The 14,851-nt window shown below is 44.3% G+C and overlaps 1 protein-coding gene across 2 annotated transcripts in view; it reads left to right on the top strand.

Annotated features, from left to right (window-relative positions):
- Positions 1-4,789: 4,789 nt before the first annotated feature.
- Positions 4,790-14,851, top strand: part of PLOD2 (procollagen-lysine,2-oxoglutarate 5-dioxygenase 2) — a 127,149-nt gene continuing 117,087 nt past the window's right edge. The window contains exon 1 of one of the 2 annotated variants that reach the window (XM_075569707.1): positions 4,790-4,961. In XM_075569707.1, coding sequence (XP_075425822.1) covers positions 4,850-4,961 — 112 coding nt within the window. In that variant the 5' untranslated portion in view covers positions 4,790-4,849. The remainder of the gene's footprint in view (positions 4,962-14,851) is intronic. The other variant, XM_075569708.1, reaches the window with a different exon arrangement.

Raw genomic sequence — 14,851 nt, forward strand, 5'->3', positions numbered from 1 at the left:
CCACCCGGCCTGGCGCTTCACCCGGGCCGGCGCTTCACCCCCCCCCCCCGCCCTGGCCCTTCACCCCCCCCCTGGCCCTTCACCCGGCCCTGCCCTTCACCCCCCCCCTGCCCTTCACCCCCCCCCCCTGCCCTTCACCCCCCCCCCGGCCCTTCACCCCCCCCCCCGGCCCGGCCCTTCACCCCCCCCCCCCCCGGCCCTGCCCTTCACCCCCCCCCCGGCCCTGCCCTTCACCCCCCCCCCCGGCCCTGCCCTTCACCCCCCCCCTGCCCTTCACCCCCCCGGCCCTGCCTTCACCCTCCCCCCCCCCCCCCCGGCCCTGCCCTTCGCCCCCACCCTCCCTGCCCTTCGCCCCCACCCTCCCTGCCCTACACACGTACACACACGTACACACACGTATACACACGTACACACACACGTATATACACACACGTAGGCACATGTATACACACACATGTAGACACGCAGGCACACGTAGACACGCAGGCACACGTAGACACGCAGGCACACGTAGACACGCAGACACACGTAGACACGCAGACACACGCAGATACACGCAGACACGTACACACACGTATACGTAGACACACACGCACGTGTACACACACACACTGCACGTGTACACACACACACACGTGTACACACACGACACACACACACGTGTACACACACACACACACACACGTGTACACACACACACGTGTACACACCACACACACACGTGTACACACGTGTACACACACACACGTGTACACACACACACGTGTACACACACGTGTACACACACACGTGTAAACACACACACACGTGTACACACACACACGTGTACACACACACACACGTGTACACACACACACACACGTGTACACACACACCACACACGTGTACACACACACGTGTACACACACACACGTGTACACACACGTGTACACACACACACGTGTACACACACACACACACACACACGTGTACACACACACACACACGTGTACACACACACACACACGTGTACACACACACACACGTGTACACACACACACACGTGTACACACACATGTGTACACACACACACACGTGTACACACACGTGTACACACACGTGTACACACACACACACACACACACGTGTACACACACACACACACACGTGTACACACACACACACACACGTGTACACACACACACGTGTACACACACACACACGTGTACACACACACACGTGTACACACACACACGTGTACACACACACACACGTGTACACACACACACACACACACGTGTACACACACACACACACGTGTACACACACGTGTACACACACACACACACACACGTGTACACACACACACACACGTGTACACACACACACACACGTGTACACACACACACGTGTACACACACACACACACACACGTGTACACACACACACACACGTGTACACACACACACGTGTACACACACACACGTGTACACACACACACGTGTACACACACACACACGTGTACACACACACACACACGTGTACACGCGCACACACACGTGTACACACACACGTGTACACACACGTGTACACACACACACACACACACGTGTACACACACACACACACGTGTACACACACACACACGTGTACACACACACACGTGTACACACACACACACACACACGTGTACACACACACACACGTGTACACACACACACACACGTGTACACACACATACACACACGTACACACACGTACACACACGTGTACACACACACACACACACACACACACACACGTTTACACACACACACACACACACACGTTTACACACACACACACACACACACACACGTGTACACACACACACACGCACACACACACACGTGTACACACACACACGTGTACACACACACACGTGTACACACACACACGTGTACACACACACACACGTGTACACACACACACACACACACGTGTACACACACACACACACACGTGTACACACACACACACGTGTACACACACACACACGTGTACACACACACACACACGTGTACACACACACACACGTGTACACACACACACACACGTGTACACACACACACACACATGTACACACACACACACACACACGTGTACACACACACACACACACGTGTACACACACACACACACGTGTACACACACACACACACACGTGTACACACACACACACACACACACACGTGTACACACACACACACACACGTGTACACACACACACACACACACGTGTACACACACACACACACACGTGTACACACACACACACACACACACACACGTGTACACACACACACACACGTGTACACACACACACACACACACGTGTACACACACACACACGTGTACACACACACACGTGTACACACACACACGTCTATACACACACACACGTCTATACACACACACACACGTCTATACACACACACACACGTGTACACACACACACACACGTGTACACACACACACACGTGTACACACACACACACACACGTGTACACACACACACACACACGTGTACACACACACACGTGTACACACACACGTGTATACACACACACGTGTATACACACACACACGTGTACACACACACGTGTACACACACACGTGTACACACACACGTGTATACACACACACGTGTATACACACACGTGTACACACACACACGTGTATACACACACACGTGTATACACACACGTGTATACACACACGTGTATACACACACACACGTGTATACACACACACACACGTGTATACACACACACACACACGTGTATACACACACACACACACGTGTATACACACACACACACACGTGTATACACACACACACACACGTGTATACACACACACACACACGTGTATACACACACACACACACGTGTATACACACACACACATGTGTATACACACACGTGTATACACACACACACACACGTGTATACACACACACACACGTGTATACACACACACACGTGTATACACACACACACACACGTACACATACACAATGTATACAAACAAACATGTATACACACACACACACAAACATGTATACACATGTATACACACACGTGTGTATATATACACACACACACGTATACACACACATACACTATCCCCAGCACCACCACATCAGCACACCGGTATCCCATGCCCCCCCCCCAGCACACTGGCATTCTCGGCTCCCCACCATTCCCAGCCCCCATCAACACCATCAGCACCCACACATTGGCACCTTCGCACCTCCCCATCGGCACACCCACATCCGCACCCCCACATCAGCAACAAACCCTCCCAAATCAGCACACCGATACAATCACCATCAGTACAGCCACAGCAGCAGTACCACCGCACACTGCATGGCCGCGTGGACCACTCCCACCCAAATGCCACCCCCACACCACAAACATCCCGGCAACGCCGGGGCTCTCAGCTAGTATATATATGGGTATATATATGTATGGTATGGTATCATCAGTGTGAGGCTGGTCTTAATAGTCTAGTCTCAAACCTGCAAGCCATTAAGACCAGCCTCACACTGATGATACCCATCAAGGTTGAAACATGTATGTGAGTAGGTCTAATGGCTTTGCATCTCATCCCAGCCTCTGTTTAAAAGCTGTGTTTAAAACAGCATGCAGTGGCTTGAGGATTGGCTTGTGTAATACGAGCTTGAGACAAAAGGTGGCACTGAGTGCTCATTTGCATGTCATTTCCCAGAATCCCTTGCTGCAGTGGAAGCGCTGTATGCTGGGTGACAATGGGGAAAGACAGGGTTGCAGACCTGTCTAAGACATGCAAATGAACATACAGTAATATTTACAGTTGCTATATATATATAGTATATATATATATATATATATATATATATATATATATATATATATATATATATACAGTGTATATATATATATATATATATATATATATATATATATATATATATATACAGTATATATATATATATGAATATAATTGTATATATGTCTATCTTTATATTCCCTTTGTACAGTGTGAATTGTTTAAATGTGCAAATATACATGTTACAGAAGCAAGATGCTCTTGGACATTGAGGGATTACCAATTGTACAGCTGTTCTTGGACATTGGGGGATTACCAATGAGTTCCAAGGAACTCTCCCTCCCCCTTTCGGGTTAGATTTTTTAAAAAAAAGGAAAAAAGTAAAGCGAGGAGTTGATCAACTAAAAGTCCTTAACGTAATTAACCCTGTGTGTTTGTACCGTTATATTGGTACCAATACTCAAATTAGTGATAGTGCAGTGAGCGAAATACTTTGATATGTAGACATTTCTAGATTAAAAAAAAGAATAATCTTTATACCCAGGACTGCCGATTTAAAACGTGGTATTGGAAATGGAAACCTTTGCCAGGGTGCCGACCTTAGCAAATGTACTCCTCCCCTTCCCAGTAATATACTTTTCCATCCACATCACCCCAAAACAGGAAGGTAGAATGATTTCCCAGCGGATTATGTAGCGAAGATTTTCAATGTGAAATGTTTCTTGGTTTCTGTCTCTAACTCCCCCCCCCCCTTCAATCACTTCATTCTCAGAGGGGCTTGCAAAGCATACATTGTGTTGCAGGCCCCTGGCAGTGAAGGGGTTAGTGCCCTAATCATGCACTAGCTGTAGCACCCCCTCCCTGCTCTCACTGTCAGGTCTGATCACACATCTCCCTGCTGCTGGCTCCTCAGACTGAGGGGAGGAGACTGCTTTCTGCCCTGATGCTGAGTCTGCTCAGCAGTGCACACCAGGCATTTCTCTTCAGCTGCTGCTGCTACTCCAGGACAGGGCTGACCATGCCTTGGGGCTGTGAACAAGCGTCTCTCTTTCTGCTATTAACTGCTCATCTACTCGTTTGCTTCCACTCTATTAAAGCCACAGAGACGGATCCATCACTAATCCCCACAGGTAAGGAAATTACCCCTGGAAATCCCCCCAGAGCCTTACATTTCTGCTGTCTGGTTACAGGGGTAGAGGTGTTCAATATCCAACTGCATCTCTGTGCCTGAAGCAGAAAGCAGCTCTTTCATGTCACTAATTAAAGGGTTAAAGGAATATGTTTTTCTTTCATAGTATGATGTTTTATGTCCGCTGTTTAGCATCAACCGGATAATAGAATGATAAGTTCACGTTGTTTTGGGGAGGTAAGGAATCGGAGTTTAAATCAGATGTGCTGTTATTTGAAGTTGAATGTAGCAGTCACACCCATGATGTTTTATGACTTCCCAAGTCTGACAGATTTCTGTGTTTGGGATTTTGCACAAAGGTAATTCCTGATTTATTTTTTCTGTCTATTAAGCGCGTCCAGATTTTAATTTGCCACAAGTAACAAATCGGTAGAACTGGGCACAATTTGCTGTTTTATTGCGAGAAAATGTACTGGGAAAAAAAACCCCATAAACTTTTGCCAAGTACAACATAATGTACAGTATGTAGTGGGGTCATTTGATGCTGGTGTGTAGGTTACACTGGTCATGTCACCTAGTATAAAAATAAAATAAAAAATTGCAATATTTAACTTTTTTTTTTCTTAAAAAAACCCTCCAAAATGTGCCCAAAATGGGGGGTCGGGGGGTCGGGGAGAAACTGCAAACTAAAACTAATTCATTCGTGCTTGTCTACTGGCAAGTTGTGTGCTGCAGAATAATACAGCGCTTGTGCTGGGTTTCTTTACTAGGTGTTCAGACAGTGAATCATTGTGAATCAATCACCTGATGCCTATGTAATACCCCAGACCTGCTGTGTTTATTCTACGCACTCCCTTGCACGTACAACATCTGCCTGACCTGAGCTGTTCTTTTCATCACTTAAAAACAAAATATGTATAGCATGTAATATCTTCTTCTATACCGTTTTCTCGTTGCATTTTTGTAACATTAGTGGCGCTAACCGTTCTATGCAGTTGGTTGGCTTGTTTTGTCCTCAGAAACTTGCAATGTGAAACTGATGACCTTGTGTGCTACTGATGTACTTCCAGAAATCACAAAGATGTGTGTACAGATGTAGCTGGCTTCATTCTTCACTTAGCTAACCCCACATATCCCAATTAGAATGTCACAGAGTTTCCATAAGATTACAGTAGATGGCTGTGTTACTGCAGACACACACACAGCCCCTGCAAGCTAAGAACTCCAACCCATCATAACACATACTGTATACAGTATATTTGTGTCAAAAGGCGCACTACTACGATTTTGACCATGTATAGTACAAAAGGCAAAAAACCTCAGTGCTACATCTAACTTGACAAATTATATGGTTAAATACTTATCTGTTTATTTCTTATTGTTTAGTTTATTTTTCTCACAACTATATAATTTGTCCAGTTGGATATAGCAACGAGGGCTTTTTGTCCTTTTTAGTGTTATTGCCAGAATAGCACGTTCCCCAGAAAGAACAAATCATTCGGTTTCATCTGTAATGTAGCTTGTTTAAGAAAAAAAAAGTACGCTTTTAAATAATGAGGTCCCAAATGTAAAATCCCATTACTTGACTGCTCTTTCCATGATGTCATTTTGTTTATACAGTAACATTCTTTATATGCTGCATCTATTTCATAGGAAGATAGTAAACCTCTTATTTATATCGTACTCCCATTTTTTTTTTGGCAGTTTCCTGAGGAAATTGGACCATATTTGGTATGACTGCGCACACTAGCCTTGTGTCTTTATCATGGTTAAAAAGTTTTGTTCTGGATAAACTTCTAGTGTAAAAAAAAAACAAGTAGATTACTGGAAATATGCATGGGCCATTTCGTACTCCCCCCATGTATAATAACATTGTTTATAACAGGGTAAAGTGGCATCAATCAATGATCCTTACAGTGCAGAGGTTTCCCTAAAGGGGCTTACCCTGTATAGAGCGCCTGCCAAATATCCGTTCTTATGACAGGATTGATGAAGTTTGTAGATCCTCAACTCGAGGAGACAAAGACTCAATTGGGGATGGGGATAGTACTGTATGTATATCTTTGTATAGCGCCATTAATGTACATAGCGCTTCACAGCAGTAATACTTGTGACAATCATATAAATAACACATGATGGGAAGATGCGCTTCTGCCATATAAGTGACATTTAGGAAAAGGAGTCCCTGCCTCGAAGAGCTTACAATCTAATTGTACAATGTAACCTAATGTACTGCTTAAAATACTTGAAGGTGCAATCTCATTTAGAAATGTATTCCTGAAGTAGGACCCTGTGGGGGTTGAAGGCTTGTACTGTATTTCTTGGTCAAATAAAATATATTTATTACTTATTTTCCTTTTTATTTTTGGTCCTTTTTAATGTTAGAAACGGAGTGAGGTTGCCACCAAAATGGAAAGCACTCAGTCATGGAACGTATTCCTTGTTTTACCATTTAAAATTGTGTAATAGATTTTTACATTAAGTATAGAGCCCCAAATGGAATATGCGATACATCGGGGTCTGTTGATGAACTGCTGCTAAATGCCCTATAACCAAAACATTGCAGGCTTTATCAAAGTTAACGAGTTGCAGTAAAATTGTACCTGACTTATAATAGGAAAAAGTCCCATAACTTTCTGTGATGTATCTTGTGCTGTTTTTAACACTCAAACAATAAATATTAGTAGCGTTTTTGGTATAGGCTGAGTTCTAAAGCAGTTTTTAAAAAACATTGTAACATGTTGGCCATATTTGACAGTTCCCACAAAAAATGTTCACAAGTAAAGGCTAACCCGGCGGCCATTTTATAGTGCCTCACTGAGCCGGAAAAAGGTCTTCCTGAGCTAAGTGAAAGGGCTATGGGACGTCTTCCAGAGACAGAAGGTGTATTATTACGTTTCCCTGCCTGTAAATATGGCCCGATGTGTACACAAAAAATGTTGGTTAGCTGTGTGGTTTTGAGATGTTAAAATACTTGCTTGTGTTATCCTAAGAAATGGAGCATTATTGAGCAAGTGCATGAATTTGACGTTTTTGGAAAATGAGATTTATAAACATGGCTATAATATTTAATATTAAAATGATGTTTGAAGGTGATAGTGTTCCATTATACTTTGCCTGCAGAAACATATATTGCTACTGTAAAGCCTCTGTGTTTCCGGTTACAGGAGTACGTGTCTTGCTTATTATTTTGTGCTGAGATGGAAAATGACAAAATCCAGTTCCCCGCCAGTGTTCTCATTCAGAACTGGGGCCTGAAACCGCAGCAGTAATTAAACCTATCCAGCTGAAGGAATGTCGGTTCATATTGTTGTGTTAAATAGACCTTCACTAAATGCTCCTGGCTACAAAAGTAGGACAAACTACAACTTCCCATCAAAGTCCTATAGGAATATTTTTTGATTTTTTTCATTTTGCCCCACAGTTGCCTTGATACATAGGGGTCATCATGTTCATAGTTACACACTGTAATGCAGATTGTCTTAATCTATTCATGTTCATTATTTCCACTAAGCAATGTGCTCTGCTCATCATATTTCTAGTGGACGTCCCACATACATCTGGTAACAAATCTATATGTGGGATGGATAATAGTACTAAATATTTATTTACGTCTGGTCCTGCTTATGCCCGAAATGAATCCCACTGTAAGCACATCAATACTTAATCTCATTGCCAGGAGCTCAAACTGCTCCAGACGTACAGATTCCAGATGTTTGCAGATGGCATTTGCTGAGTTATACTCTACTTCAATTACAAATGTTTAACTGCGGATTCGTGATCCGTCTTTCCAATTGTCCCCATGTAAAAATTAGAGAACAGGATATTGTAATCTAAAGGGTCTCGTGGTGCAGTTAAAGCGTATATAAGTATGCCTTGTTTTATGGCAAATAAAAATACCACGTGCGATCACATTCCCATGTCTCAGACAGGTCTGCAACCCTGCGCTTTCCCCATCATCTCCGCCACTGCAGCCAGGGATTCTGGGAAATCACATGCATATGAGCGCAGTGTCAACTTTTGCTTCTAAGCTATATCCATTTTAACATGGACCCCTATAAGCTTGTGCCTGCCGTGTTGTTTATGGAAAGTGACGCAGCGTATGATTGTGGCCATCTTTAATGAACTCCCCAAATAATGTTCTGTATCGTGTTTCCTATTTGTTATATTGCACTGACGTGTACTCCGTGCTGTGTAAGAAACTCCAAATATTAAAACATGTGAGGCCAGCCCAAGGGGGTGTGATACCGTCATATACACCGTGTGAAAGGGGTACAAATCACATTTGCGCTTGAATAAAATATAAAAGGAATTCAAAATGAACCCGGATTTAGATGGATCCAGTAAGTGGGCTTGTGCCCTAAACCTTGTTTACATTATTTGCATTCCCAGCAGTGTAAATAATTGGTGTTATTTGTAGTGATCGCACTGCGAGATCTTGGTGGGCGAGCAGGATTCTTTTGCTCTCTGCTTCATTCTGTAACCATTTGAACAGCTGGCTTCTGTAAATTACTGTTTAAGAAGATAATCTGTGGTTTATTGATGTTGTAAACCAGCGGTGCGCAAACTGGGGGGCTCGTCCCCCAGGGGGGGGGGTGTGAGAATTTCTAGGGGGGGCTCGGGCGGTTACAGAGGCCCCGTGCTCGTCCCCATGGCATTTAAATTAAATGCTGGGGGAGGTGTGAGGCTTCTGTAACTCACTTACCTGCTGCCAGCTGGGTCTCCGGCGATGCGTCGCCATGGCAACGCGCGTCAAATGGCGCAGTGGGGTCACATGACCTGCGACGTCATTTGACGGCGAGCTATTGGGAGAGGGGGCGCGAACACTGCTGCTCCCGGCAAGGGGGCCGCAGCTCAAGAAGTTTGCGCACCCCAGTAATGTAAACAATGGGGATGGTGCTTCAAACTAGTATTGGACCAGGTCCTACATTTTTTTTTTTTTTTAAACCGGGTAGCGGGTACCCGGAGGATTTGGCGCCTTGTACCCGGCTACCCGCTTTTTCACTTTCCTGGGGGTGGAGGAAACTTACCTGGGGTGGAGGAAGCCCGCGGCGACATCTGAACAGGTAAGCAGAGGTGCGGGGGCGGTGGGGCAGCATCAGCGGTCAGTGTGGGGCCCGCGCGGGAGCTGCAGGACTCCATACTGCACTGTGCGCTGGGACAGCCGGCTGTCCAATAGGAAAGCTTCTTCTCCTGCTCCGGTCACATGGTCCCAGCTCACAGTGCAGTATGGAGTCCTGCAGCTCCCGCGCGGGCCCCACACTGACCGCTGATGCTGCCCCACCGCCCCCGCACCTCTGCTTACCTGTTCAGATGTCGCCGCGGGCTTCCAGCAGGTAAGTAAGAGATACTTTTCAACTACCCTGACATTACCCGGATACCCGGCGCCGGGTCCACTTTCCAGCTGCCGGGTCCGGGTAATTTCCGGGTAGCTGAAACGCCGCCGGGTACATCACTTCTTCAAACCTTTTTTCACTTTCCCAGCTGGGGTGAAAAGGGCAGAATCACTTGAAATGCAGTTAAGTTGTCTGTATTTTGAAATTAAAACCTAGAGTATTATTTAAATACAGGAATTGAGTAGAATAGCCGTGTTATTCCTTTTTTGATAGTGCCGAGTAAATGAGTACTTCAGCATTAGGTGATTACCTTTTTGTAATTTGGACTAACGATTGAAATTTTAGGACAAGCTTTCGAGATTTATCTCTTCCTCAGGTCTGCAATTCTGTGTTAAACTCATGGGATCTTTGAAAATCAGATGTAGAAAAACTGATACCAAAGTAAGACAGATGTGGGGAATTCATTGCAGAGGGTTAATAAATGGAGGAAAGGGTTAATGTGATATTTAGAGAGGACCATAAATCCATCAGCAGTGTGAGGGGGTATAAAGTACAGCATGGGAGAAGGGTGTGGAATGAAAAGTAAAGCGGTAGGGAGAACCATAAACCTCTTAATTTTCATTCCAAACATACAGTATCTGTGGTTTTTTTTTTAACCTCTGTGTTAAACTCCTGGAATCTTTGTTAATCAGTATTGTTGGCCCTGAGGAAGAGGAGAAACTCTCAAGCTTTTCCTAAAATATCAATTTAGTACAAAAAAAATAAAAAGGTAGTCTAAATAAAAAAACAGGTATCACCTAATACTGATGTTCTCATTTACTCTGCACTATTTAAATACAGTATTTTTTTTATTTAGCAAATGCTTTACTAGGAAGTAATACATTGCGAGTTACCTCTCGTCTTTTAAGTATGTCCTGGGCACAGACTTGGCTGCACACGCTGCCTGCAGCAGGGCTGCAGCCTGAGTCCCCCGATCTGCAGGGGGGGGGCGTGACACGTGAGCGCGCCGTGACGTCACCCGGCAGGTTCAACCTTATTGGCTGAGCCGCCTTGGGGCATGGCCTAGCGCTCCGTCGCGATTCCTGCTCTCAATTTTCTTGAGCAGGAGTTTGTCGGCGCAGCGCGGAGCCCGGCCCCATTGTGGGGTGGACCTTTGTCCCTGCAGCGTCCGCCACAGCGGGCGCTGCAGTAGCCACCGGGGACCTGGCCTTATGATAACAATACATGGTTGCATTAAATGAACAGAGGTTATACAGTCAATTCACAGACATTTCATGGACAGATGGAGTTGGAAAATTGGGTGCAGGGGATAAAAGGTCTGGTGAGTTTCAGATTGAAATAGAGCAGCTTTAATGTCACCAAACATCAGCAAACAGCTCACACCCTTTTGCTGCGCCAAAGGCTGTCCGACTTTTTGAAGAGATGCAGATGTAGACTAAAACCACAACTGCAGTCAATCTGAACCTCTTCAAAGTCCTTTGTCCTCCTGGGTCATTAACATTCCAGTAAGCAAAGTATCTCATTTCGATGCTATATTATGATACATTTCCTGGAACTTGACTGTAGAAGCTGATTTACTACCCAATGTGAAAGTTATTACAACTTTCATCAGGTACAATACTTACAGCCACAATAGTTTACCAAGTCTCAATTAGAGCAGTCATGCTTCTCTATACACTATCTGGACATTCACCTATCTTATCATTTGTGGACTTGTATGAACATATGGGGGTGGGGGTTATGATCATGCAGATAAGGTAACGAGACTTTCATTTAAACGGTGCAATGAGGTGTCCCGTACATGTAGGGGTTAATAGCAAGGACCATGCTCCTTCCTGATGTATACTCCATCCAACAACCAGCAGCCACTTTACCTTTTTGTTTCTACATTGCCCCTTATTCCCTGCTCTCGGGGTCAGGGCCTCATCCCCTCTCTGTTTGCGCGTGTTTGTCCTTATTTGGTATGCTATTGTGTTGATGTATTATACATAACTGTGTACCCCAATTGAACCGCGCTGCAGAAAATATGTTGGCGCTTTACAAATAAACAATAACTACTGGCCAATGATGCGGCCCCGGCCAGGATTACGTTAATGGCTGGAATCAAGGCAAGTGCTAGTTCCAGAAAATTGCACATACAATATTTGACACAACCCAATTAAAAAAAAAAAAAAAAAAAAAGTGGTAAAATGTGTCCACAAAATTTAAAACCGTCCCATCAAATGTAACCGAGGTCAGTAAGAGCTCAGAATATTGACTGAATATTTAATAAAAATGAAAAGTTGGTGCTGTTACAAATAAAGGCTATCAAAAAGTAACATACAGTAACAATAATATCACACAATTTACAAAATCAAGTGCGTGTGTGTAACTTATTTGTCTTGTCACTGTTTTGTCACAAACTGTATTTGTGATCATGTTTTTAATTAAAAATCAAAACACAATTTCGGTGCCAAAACGGAAAGAAGTTTGACTTAAAACGTGTGTTTTTGCTATTTGCACTTCTATATTTATTGTAACCGAATTCCGTGTGTGTGTGTGTCAATCCGTGTCTTTCCTCTCCCTCCCCCGAAGTCACTTGTGGATTTTTCTGTCAGTGTTTCAACACAAGGATTTTTTCCTATCAAAACTCTGTAGGTGCCAGCAAAGAAGTTTCACTTCTAAAGACAGCAAATAGAAAACCTAATTACCAAATAAAGCTTTGTAAACAGGAATCCCAAACACCGGGTAATGTAATAGGCCCTCGGGATTGTGAGGAGTAAAGGTGAGATTCCCACACATGCAAGTGAATCCCCAGACAAATCTGATTCATAAGCCTCAAACATGAATGTGTGGACCTACTTGTCATTGATCTGTGGGACACCTGACAGGCAGCTGTTACTTCTCCATTGTCCTTGGACAGTTTTACAGCCTTAGTCTGGAAAAGGTCAGAGTTGGGTCTTTCCTGCCCTATGCCTCCACAATAAATGCATGTGTCCTGTTCGTACATGGTACAGGTTCTCCCAATACACAGCTCAACATTTAGTTACTGTACTTTATTGCTGTAATGTGTGTTTTTTTCTTTTTTTTTTTTCTTTTATTAATTTTCACACAAAAATGGGGAGGGGGAGGATGCAAAAAAAAATGGGGGGGGGGGGCAACAAACATTTTGTGTCGCATTTCTTACAAACATTTTGTGTCGCATTTCTTACAAACATTTTGTGTCGCATTTCTTACAAACATTTTGTGTCGCATTTCTTACAAACAGTCACATTACATATCATACAGATGCAGCGGCTGTTATTCGAACAAATCACGGAGCCGTTGTTGTGTGCTCTGCTTTATTCCACGCGGCATTAACGCGGCCAATCACCCCAGGCACACGTATTTATTGCGGTTGCTTTGGTTGAATTTCATGGATTCTGATTCTTTGTGTGCAATGAAATGAATGAATTGTAATGTGTACAGTGCTGCGCTTCTGTGTCAATTTCAGGTGTTTAAAAACCAGAACACTAAAATGCCATTTTCTGCACTCGCGTCTTAAGGCGGTGCGGTTGGAAGAAATCACGCGCCATGACATGAGTATTCCGAGGTATACATCGCGTTAAGTGTTTGAATAACGGCCGCTGCATCTGTACAACTTTTGGTAAACACCATATTTTACATTCAGCACTCCCAAATTCTGTTTTGCCTTCATTTTTGGCAGAATCTGCCTCCCCTTTTCTAAGCCCATCTTGCTTGCTGGCATCTACCGCCCCCCTGAAGCCCCTTCACAGTCCCTGACTGATATCGCCCAGTTTCTTGGCTCCATTTCCTCTCTGAATGAGAAGAGTGAGCTGCTAGTTCTTGGAGATTTCAACTTCAATTGATTTGACCCTAAAAACCACAAACTCCAGATACAAATCAAATTGCTTAACCTATTGCAATTTATTTCCCAACCAACACGGACAAACCTGAAATCGAACAACCATTCCTTGCTTGACTGAATTCTCTCCTCAAATCCCAGCCTAATCCAATCCTCTGGCATCCTTCCTGACATTTTCAGTGACCATACATTAGTGTATTGTGAAAGAAACATTAAACTGCCCCAATCGAGCCCTAAAGTTCTCTTCACTAGAACATTTAGAAACTTTAACCCACAACAGTTTCTGGCTGACCTTACCAACTGCCCATGGCACAGAATCGATTTAATTCCCGACCCTGATTCTGCGCTCGACTATTTCCAATCCGAGTTCTTAAAACTCTGTGATACCCATGCTCCAATACGCAGAATTAGGGTACGGGGGGGCCATCTTCCATGGGCTACACCTGACCTTATAGCACTCTACCAGTTCAGGGATTCCTTGTGGAAAAGCTACAAAGTAACTGGCACTACCAAGGATCTCAATCACTACAGATGCCTGCGGAACATGTGCACAAGGCAAACAAGGCACGCAAAAGCACAATATTACTCTGACAATTTCCACCAGAATACATCAAACCCAGCTAATGTCTGGAAGGTTATCAACAATATATTCCAGCCTTCAAACCATCAACATCCAAGTAATATCACTAAGGGAGACATTACTCTGACAAC

Source organism: Ascaphus truei, chromosome 14 (genome assembly GCF_040206685.1).
Source record: "Ascaphus truei isolate aAscTru1 chromosome 14, aAscTru1.hap1, whole genome shotgun sequence".
Classification (NCBI taxonomy): domain Eukaryota; kingdom Metazoa; phylum Chordata; class Amphibia; order Anura; family Ascaphidae; genus Ascaphus; species Ascaphus truei.